This window comes from Schistocerca piceifrons, chromosome 6, assembly GCF_021461385.2.
Source record: "Schistocerca piceifrons isolate TAMUIC-IGC-003096 chromosome 6, iqSchPice1.1, whole genome shotgun sequence".
NCBI lineage: Eukaryota > Metazoa > Arthropoda > Insecta > Orthoptera > Acrididae > Schistocerca > Schistocerca piceifrons.
In genome coordinates this window covers 595012508-595023047 of record NC_060143.1, presented here as the reverse complement: position 1 = coordinate 595023047, position 10540 = coordinate 595012508, and the positions used below count along the sequence as shown (strand labels likewise).

General features: G+C 38.6%; 1 protein-coding gene across 1 annotated transcript in view; it reads left to right on the top strand.

The window, feature by feature from the left end:
* The first annotated feature begins 220 nt into the window (after nt 1-220).
* The window catches only part of LOC124802856, a 223877-nt gene continuing 213557 nt past the window's right edge, over nt 221-10540 (top strand). Inside the window, exon 1 of the mRNA XM_047263888.1 lies at nt 221-491. Within this exon, the coding sequence (XP_047119844.1) occupies nt 336-491 (156 nt within the window). The 5' untranslated portion in view covers nt 221-335. The remainder of the gene's footprint in view (nt 492-10540) is intronic.

Below are 10540 nucleotides of genomic sequence, written 5' to 3'. Positions count from 1 at the left end.
GACTATTAGGAACAGGAAAAGGCAAGCTACACTAAAAGACACGGATATTGAGTGAGGAAAGTTATTATTATTACGCAGTAATGGTGTCTGGCCGAAGTCAGAAAAACCATACAACAAACAATTGTATTCCAACTCTGGTGTCGAGACATCGCAAAGCGAGTTTTAAATTTGCATGTGCATCTGTAGACAGTTTTCATCTTCGAAGCTTGGGTGCCTTGTCCCCAGATTGGCACCGGCGAAAATATGAATCGTGAAATGTTTATCATTTCTGTTGTGTCGAAATGCCTAATAGGCAGCTAAAATAGTGCGAAAGGCTTAGTTATGTTAGAATTGCCATGTTACTTGTAGTGTATGTTAATTGCATAATGTCAATAAACGTGACAGTTAATGCAAATCTGGTAAGTGTCAAAAGAGGAAAGATGTTGTTGACAGATGTCAACGAACTGAAGAAGCAAGAATTAAACAGACGTCGAAGGATTCGAATAGAACAGGTTTGAAATACCTCTGTGTGTGTTGTGTTGTTCAAAAGGCTTTGACACTATGTTATTGTGGTGTTGTGAATATGACTGTGTAAGTGAAGCTCTTGGGAATTTGATAACTACACAATTGTTTGGGTTTATTCAGATTATATGTCCAGTTGCAGGCATCATAGCTACTCATCTTGTAAGATTGTATTAGATAGTGTTATCCCGTTTACTCAAATGAATGAACTGTTTATTATTGGCAATCCGTCGGTAGAGTGAAAAGACGTTACTTTCAAGGGGCCTACATGACATTTACTTTGTTATGTATTTGTGTGACTCCATGACAAGTGGTGTACATTAAGGGATAGCCTCCCCTCGATCATCCCAGATTGTGTTAAATTTTAGTGTGCACATTGCAAAGAAAAATTTACAAATATCTTGCTCCCAAACGTTGTCTGAATAACGTACATTTTGTAGGTTTTCTGGCATTTGGCTCGCTACTTTTGCTCAAAGTGGCCCTCAAAGTTTTCAATTTGTGTAGAAACAAAATTTCTTCGAAGTTGTAGAATTTTTTTTTTTTTATTATTTTTTTTAACTGTGTAGTAACTTGTCTATGGAACCAGTAACTTTTGACATTTTGAGTTCAACGTTATTGAGATAGGTGGGTGAAGTTACCTGAAAACAAATTTGGGGTCGACAGAAGCGTCCGATCCCACGCGTCGGCTTTGACCCGTGACGTAAGGGTGTTGTGTGTGACGTCATGACGCCGCGGAGTTTGGTTTGAGTGTGGCTGTCTCCAGTTCTGTTTTATCTTATTTTATTTACTTTTCTGATCTGTTCGTTCTATCTCGTGAGATTTTTTTTAAATTTAAAAACACTTATTACTTATTTTAATTATCTGTTTCCTCCAATTTCTGTTTTAGTTTATTATATTTATCTTTCTGATCTGTTTGTTCTGTCCCGTGAGATTTTTTTTTTAAAAAAAGACAAAAAACACTAATCAGCTACTGAAGCATCTTTATCTTCTATGGGTTGCAGGGGTTACGACCCCTGGGGAGGTGGGTGGGTATTCATGCATGGCTGTCTTCACTTACACGTTGTAGCTACGCAAGGCGTCTAAATTTGTTTATATTTAGTTTGCCCCCCACTCAAAACACCCCATTTCCCGCGCTTGTCCTGTTAGTGTCATTAGGCTTCTTGTGGAAAGTGTGTGTGTTTGTTTTTGTTTCCGCCGTATTTGTGACGTCATGGGTCAAAGCAGACGGGCGTGATCGGACGCTTCCGTATTTCCCAAATTTGCTGCCTAAGTAAATGGTTTGTCAACTCTGTTATCGCAGAAGGGACGCTTTGTGCATAGTTGTCAGTTACAGTATTACTAAAAGCTTGTGTTTGTCCATTGCGGCTTGTGCCATTATAAATTAGTAAAAAAGAAACTTGTGTCCTCTGCCAAAAGGCCACACGCGATTGCCAGGTTAGTCGAGGACTTTCTCCAGGCTCCAAAGCCTACTAGTGAATTTCTTAATAAATATTTCCAGTGCTCGAAGCCTCTGGAGATTTTAGCAGAATTTTCTAAACTTTATGTTTGAGTAGCGTTCTGGCTCATGAGCCAACATACTGGCATTCAATGGGGATAAGAAAACAGTATTGCTGTTGTAATGATTTAAATTTATCAACTGTAGTAATGACTGCTTCTGAGGAATTGTGTTGCTCAAACATTGGCAAACCATCAGTTATTGGCAAATGTGTGTGTGTAACACACTATCATGGTTACAGTATTGAAACCACAAATTCTCGGACATCATCAGATGATTCTGATATTTTGCCAGCTGATGATAAGAATTCACACGACAACCTTTTCATTTGAATTGTTTTCAAATCAGGTTGAATAGGTTAGCGATTTTGTATTGTTTCAGCAACTCTTGAAACCAAAGGAATCCTTTCTCCTGAGAAGCTCTACCTGATTCAGTTTGGACCATCTGAACAAATTTGATTCAGTTGTGTTCAAGTTTTGCTTACTGAATGTTTGTAGTTGCAGAGACGTGAGGATTTTATAGTGCAGTGGAGTCGTAAACTAATTCATGTAGACAGTTGTTTTACATTGCTCCTAATCACCTGAAGTCTTGTGATCAGAATTTATACCAAAATCTGTGAGGTGGTAGTACTTGTTGATGAGGTACTTGAAATTTTGTACTAGGTTGCTGAAAGATATGCTTTTCCGTAGATTTGTCACTTACAGTTTCAATAATCACCCAAGTTTTGTCAAAAAGACAGAAGACATGAGATGCAAATTGTATCTTAGCCTGTCACTCTTCTTCCTTTTCTTCTTCCTCCTCCTCCTTCCTCCTCCTCCTCCTCCTCCTCCTCCTCCTCCTTCCTCCTTTCTTCCTTGGCATTTATTCTATTGGTATGGTGTACACGTTTCAGGATTAGACCAGTTTTGTTTTATTATTTAACTTTGTGGCCAGATACTCGTTCTGACAACAGTCATCCACTCTAAGGGGCAAATCGTGTGTACCATCTGCCTATATATCACAACTGTTTGTATATTGTATTCTTTAAGGCAGAATTTGGGGGTCGACAGAAGCGTCCGATCCAACGCGTCGGCTTTGACCCATGACGTAAGGGTGTTGTCGTGTGTGACGTCATGACGGCGCGGAGTTTAGTTTGAGTGTGGCTGTCTCCAGTTCTGTTTTATCTTATTTTATTTACTTTTATGATCTGTTCGTTCTATCTCGTGAGATTTTTTTTTTAATTTAAAAACACTTATTACTTATTTTCATTATCTGTTTCCCTGAATTTCTGTTTTAGTTTATTATATTTATCTTTCTGATCTGTTTGTTCTATCCCGTGAGATTTTTTTTTTTAAAAAGACAAAAAACACTAATCAGCTACTGAAGCATCTTTATCTTCTATGGGTTGCAGGGGTTACGACCCCTGGGGAGGTGGGTGGGTATTCATGCATGGCTGTCTTCACTTACACGTTGTAGCTACGCAAGGCGTCTAAATTTGTTTATATTTAGTTTGCCCCCCACCCAAAACACCCCATTTCCCGCGCTTGTCCCGTTAGTTTCATTAGGCTTCTTGTGGAAAGTGTGTGTGTTTGTTTTTGTTTCCGCCATATTTGTGACGTCATGGGTCAAAGCAGACGGGTGGGATCGGACGCTTCTGTATTTCCGAATTTGGGGACCAGTCCAGCATTTGCCTAAACATACATGAGAAGCTGCCTAATTAGACCACCACAATCAGGCTGGCCGGTGTACCAACACTCAACCGTTAATCTGGTTCATGGATTCAGTCTGGGTCTTGTCCATCTCCCTGTACCTTTATCTAGCATGCTGCACGTTATGCTGTATGAGCACCGTGTGTGTCGTGAATATCGTGGTTCACATATTGTCCCCCCACTGCAACATGCAGAAACCTACTTGTGAACTTCATTTTCATATCTATAACTTAACAATGAATGAAACACATAATTGAATCTGCAAACATAAACAACACACTGTACCAATAATTTCATAAACAACATGTTGTACTAATAATTCAAGCTGCAAATGTCTTTATCTGTCACCAATCATGCTAAAACTTTTGCATTGTATGAGGGTTGGAACTTTAATAGTAGCAGCTATTAATTTACAGCTCGTACAAAATTGATACGTGTTTCAAAGTTTTACTGGCCTTCAAAGTAGTCGCCAGCAATGTGGAAGTCGTAGGATACTCTTAGCAGTGCCAGTTGTGTTGACAGTTTGAGCGGTGCAGTCTATTGCCCGACGAATTTGTAGTAAATCTGAAGTGAATGCTGTGAAGTGTTTCCTTCAGTTTAGAAATCCATTTGAACTTATGAGGGCTTAATTCAGGGGAGTGCAGTAGTTGGTGTTGCACTTAGCAGCCCCATGAGTCAAACAAATCAGTAACAGCTTGCACTGTACGTGCTTGAACATTGTCCTGCAAAATGATGGTCAGGCCCTGCAGAAAGTGTCATGACTTCTGTCCTTAGCTGGTCGTAGGTTGTGTTCCAAAAATGAACAGCATAGAGACAGAAGTGATGACATTTTCAGCAGGACCTGACCATCGTTTTGCAGGACAATGCTCAAACACATACAGTGCAAGCTCTTACTGATTTGTTTGACTGATGAGGCTGCTAAGTGCTATACCACCTAATGCACACTCCTGACTTAAGTCCTCATAAGTTCAACTGGATTTCTAAACTGAAGGAAACACTTCATGGCATTCTCTTCAGAACTGCTACAAATTTGTCGAGCAATAGACTGCACCACTCAAACTGTCAACACAACTGGCACTGCTAAGAGTATCCTACGACTTTCACATTGCTGGCAATGGGTTATGCATAATGCTGGTGACTACTTTGAAGGCCAATAAAACTCTGAAACACGTATCTGTTTTGTACGAGCTGTAAATAAACAGTTGTCACTATTAAAGTTCTGACCATCATACTTGCTCATTTTGCCAAACACGAAGATGGTGGTACCACCTGTCAGCTTTGACCCCAGATTCCTTTAGGCTGGCAGACACCCTATTTCAAGCTTATACAATGCAGCAACTGTTACGTCACTCTTTACACGCGTGAACAAAAACAGATAGTATGAAAAATAGTTTCAGAAACGTGTGAAACTAACAGAACAACTGGGGAATTAGGGGGTTTGCTGGAGGGAAAAATTAAATATATTACAACCCTAATAATGCAGACATGCAGAAACAAATACAAAGCCAAAAAGGAAGCATACTGAAATCCTCGGCAATCAATAGAACCAGAATAAATTTTTAAAAACTGGTACTGGAAATTTGAGTTGGCTTATACAGCTCGAACAAATTCTACGAACACACACCTAGTGCCAGAAATTTTACTTGATTTATATAGCTAAAACGAAGTCTATGGTACCACAGCCAAAACTCATTTGTATAATTAACATTGAAAATGTAACCTCATAAATGTAGCTAAGGTGAGCTTCACAATATGTACCAATCGCAATCCAACATAGTTACAGTTAATAGAACAATCCAAAAATTCACAAAAAAAATAGCATCAACACCTCCTTTGATATATAGGAAATAGTGTTAAGCACATAAACACACATACCATTCATACTAAAACTATAAACTACTTACCATATAAAATCAGCCGAGACACAAATTTTGCAATACCAAAACTAATGTGTCATCAACACACTCTTTCAAATGGCCAACTTGGGCTTCTCAAACCAGGAATCGCTCTACATAGAACATACAGACATATTCTGCTGGCATCACCACATATACAGGTCCAAGTTGCAGAAACTTGGTCAATCTCATACCGTCGCCACAAAGAAAACACTTCACAAGCTCAGGAAGTAAATCAAATAACTGTAGGAATTTAATTGTGGTCTACATGTTGCCCCCCATTGCAACATGCAGAAATCTACTTGTGGACATCATATCCATAACACACAATTGAATCCACAAACATAAACAACATGCTGCTCTAATAATTTTAAAGTACAAATGAATCTATTACTCATAATCGACGACATCAAAATAACTTGTTAACAGATTGCCTCCGACTCTTCCAATTTTAATCTTGGAAACAGCATTCTGTGTGTCCAATGAATCACTAACGTCATTCGCAAACAATTGAGAGATGTAAATATACCACACTAGAGACCATCACCGTAAACTTCAACATGCCCTCTATAAACACTTTCCATTTCATATTCATTGCGTCACCATGCTGTCACACAGTACAACAAAGTTAAGTCGCATGTTGAAGTAGACGTATGGTACTGCAAACTTCAGCTTACCCCTCATTTCCGATAAAATAGACAGCAATGGGATGCACAGTAGTATGGCTGTTTTCCTGTCGAAAATCTTGGACAGCATTCAGGACAAAAAGGAGTAATTGTCTGCAAAGTGAAGCGGTATATTTCCTTCACCAAGCTTACAGTGGTGCTTCACAATTTTGAGATATTGTGTTTGATTTTTTGAAACAGAGGTGTCAGTGATGAGATCAGAGAAATTTATACAACAAAATCATCTGCTGGCAGTTGCTTAACTTAAAGTGATGCACAATCTGTTTGAATCCACTGTTTGTACTCCAGTTTGTTTAGGATCGTTGCCCTTGGACAGATCAGTAAGGTGTGATTTAAATGCATTTTTGACATTCCTCTGCATCACCTGTCCCCATCCCAGTCATTTTTGTTTCTCAACAGTTCATCAGCATGGAAGCCTTGTAAATCACATTTACTGACTCTATGAATTTTAAGTGGGGTTACACCAAGAGAACTCAAATGCCATTAAATTAGTTTCATGCTTATGGCTGCACACCTTCATCAGATTAAGCCTAAACTGTAACAGCAGTTAATTTGTTACTCCATATGACAGCATAAATACAACTTTCGTCCAGTTGGACCTTACCTGCTGAAATTTATCAGCTGAATTGCCAGAGTGTCATCAGTCAGATTTTTCCATTTGTGATGATTTTTCTTTGAGAAAGAATCGAACTCAGCAAAATGGTTTTATGATGAAGAAAGATTATACTTTCATCACTGAGCTCAGGCCAGGACAATTCGACAACGGTTCCTTTTTTTCCAGGAGAAAAGTCTGCAACACTTAGCAGCTTTTTACAGGGATTGTATGACAGCAGAAAGCATTCAAATTATCAAAAGAACAGTTTCACAGATCTTCATTTGCAGAATTCATATATATTCTAATCAGTAGTATAATCTCAGTTTCAAAACTAAAGTTTGATTAAATTTTAAAAATTAATTACTTTTTCCTTGTATGATATGGTTTACAAATATTTGTAATTTTTATGTTATGTGTATGACATCAAATACTGTAAAATAGACTAACCAAAAATAAATGTAATTATGCACCTGAGAAAACAAATAATAGTTCATCTATTTTTACATTAGCTTGTAGTTGATGACTGTTGCACCACCTTCCTTCACAAAAACAAATTTCGTTAACAAATAATAGTTCATCTATTTTTACATTAGCTTGTAGTTGATGACTGTTGCACCACCTTCCTTCACAAAAACAAATTTCGTTACCAATAGGCCTATACAAACATTGCTATGATTTTTTGCTGATTGCTGTAGCTCATGTTCGCCAAGCTACATTCTTTGGGGGTAATTACCAGCAAATCAGTTACGTGTAGATCTTAAGAGTCAGTTTGATGTGTGAAAAGAATAAGCTTAGTAAAAGTTGTTTTTCATCTTTATATACATATTTTACTTGAATGAGCTAATAGTCATTTGCATGAGAAACTTTACTGGATAATTGTAGATCTTTAAGGATGAAAACATTCACAGAAATTTCGTGTTTTTCTGAGAAAAAGATGCTCTTTCAAGTGATACTTAATGCTAGCATCTATCAGTCATCCTTCCTGAGACACAAAAGCTCAAAAATCACTTATTACCGTAGCAGCAAATTTTTCATGCAGTTTCATCACTGTCTATCTTAAATACTATAAAGCCAAAGTGATAAAACTTACAGATTTTATAAACAAGTTGCTAAAGGTCACAAAAAGATAGGTTTCTAATACACCTACATAAAGAGGTCAAGTTATGTCACCTTGGAAGAAATTTTGGAGCGAATAAATTTATTGACAACTTTGAGTGCCCTTGGAGTAAAGATAGTGAGAGAAATGACATAAAACTTACAGAATGTGCACAATGCAAGCTGTTGAACTACCTTGCCAAGTTTTTGTAGCTTTATCACAGTTATCCACAGAATTACAGCACTACCTTCATGCTCAAATTTTGAAAATGTCACTGTGTCAATTGCACACCTACATTTACAAGGCTCTTACAAAGAATAAAATTTGAGACCAATAAATTTGTGATCTTTCTTTGGTTGTTTAGCAGATGTGCTCATCAGATTTGAACAAAATCTGAGATTTAGCACTTCACATTTATGTTGGATGTAAAATGAACATCACTGACACGAATCTGATAATACAAAAGGTAATAGCTGTATTGAACAGATATATCTACACCCATCCTTGTGGAACTACTGTGAAGTGAATGGCAGAAGGTACTTCCAATTCATCATCATCATCTTGGACAGTTTCCAGCCACTGGCTGGGTATGTCGGGAACACAAGCCTCTCCATCGTGTTCTGTCTTTCCACCATTCCCCCTCTTCCACCTTCGTCCAGTTCTCTCCTCTTCTCATCACACATTCCTTCACTCCCTTCACCCATCTATCTCTTGGTCTTCCTCTGGGCCTCTTCCCCTCCAGTTGCAGATCAAACATCCTCTTTGGAATTCTTCCCTCATCCATTCTCTTCATGTGTCCATACCACTGCAGTCTTGATTTTTCTATCCTGTCCTGTACTGGTTCCTCCTTTAGTCTTTCCCTCACATACACATTTCGCAATCTGTCTCGTCTTGTTACACCCAACCTGCTCCTCTGGAACTTCATTTCACTAGCCTGTATTCTACTTTTGTCGCTTTTGTGCATTACCCATGTCTCACTTCCGTATGCCAATATGGGGACAAAGTAGGTTCGGTATATTATTCCCTTGGATTTCTGTGGCACCTCCTTGCTCCAAATAAGCCCCCTAATGCATTTGTAGAACTGCCCTGCTTTTCTGCACCTTTCATTTATTTCCATTGCGTTTCCCCCCTTACTTTCAATCACGCTTCCCAGGTACTTGAAGTTCTCTACCACTTGTAGTTTTTCCCCTCCACAAGTTATATCCACATTTGGCCTATTCTTCTTCCTTGTTGTGACGATTATTTCACTTTTCTTTGCAGAGAAATGCATTCCATATTGTGCTGCTGTTGCCTCCCATGCATCTAACTGCTCTTGCACCTCCTTCTCGCAATTTCCCCATAACATCAGGTCATTGGCAAAAAGCACTGCTTTCATTTTATGATCTCCAATTGCATCTGATACTTGCTGTAGGATTTCATCCATAACAATAATAAACAATAAAGGCGAAAGTGCACTTCCCTGTCGCAGCCCATTTTCCAGCTTGAACCATCCAGTACGTTCCCTCCCCACTTTCACACAACTCTCACTTCCCTCGTACATTTTTCTGACTTTTCGTGTTATCTCTTCATCTATCCATTTTGCGTTCAGCACATCCCAGAGCTTGTCCCTACAGATACTGTCATACGCCTTCTCAATATCCAAAAAGGCCATGATTAAGTCCATTATTCCATGTTAAATTGGGATTTCCTCCTGCTCCATATGAGCATGGAGCATGGGAAGTATGAATGCATACAACATCTGCATGCACTGTAATTAGTCTAATCCTGTCATTGCTGGCTCTGTGCAAGTGATACATAGGGGACTGTAGAATATTCCTAGGTTCTTCACTTAAGAGTGCATGTGAAAACTTTGTACATAGTCTTTCATGTTATATGGGGTTACAGAAGTGTCAGACTCCACCTGTCCGCTTTGACCCATGACATCATCAACATGGCGGAAATGGCTATTCTAAGCGTCTCCAATATGATGCCTATAATGTCACTACATACACATGGTAACAAACACAAAAATACATATAAATAAGGCAATAACATCTCCCTCCTAAAATACAATCAAACAAACATGACAACTGCGGGAAATTGGGGGTTTTAGGGAGGAGACAAGCTAAATATAACAGCACCATGATCAAAAAGCACACAAAATGACAAAAAAAAATGTACAGGAATTGGACACTTCCCTTAACCTATATAGGTCAACCGCAGCTGACGATACCAAAACACCAACGCCTACAGCAAAAACTGTGGAAATTGGAATCAGACATTTCTGTGGCCATAGCTGATGCTACCAAAACACCAATACCAACATAAAACTACGAAAATTAGTCGGTCATTTCCATTGACCTATATACGTCAACCATAACTATTGATACGAAAAAACCAACACCTACAACTATGAAAACCAAAACCACAACAACTCAAAAGTCAAATATCTCTATGTAAATGAAAACACATTCACTGCACAATAAATACACAAAACATTACAACTCAAGAAAAACAGACCCAAAAAAAATTTCAACACTGCATAGTAGGTGGTGCGCGCGCGCGCACACACACACACACACACACACACACACACACACACACA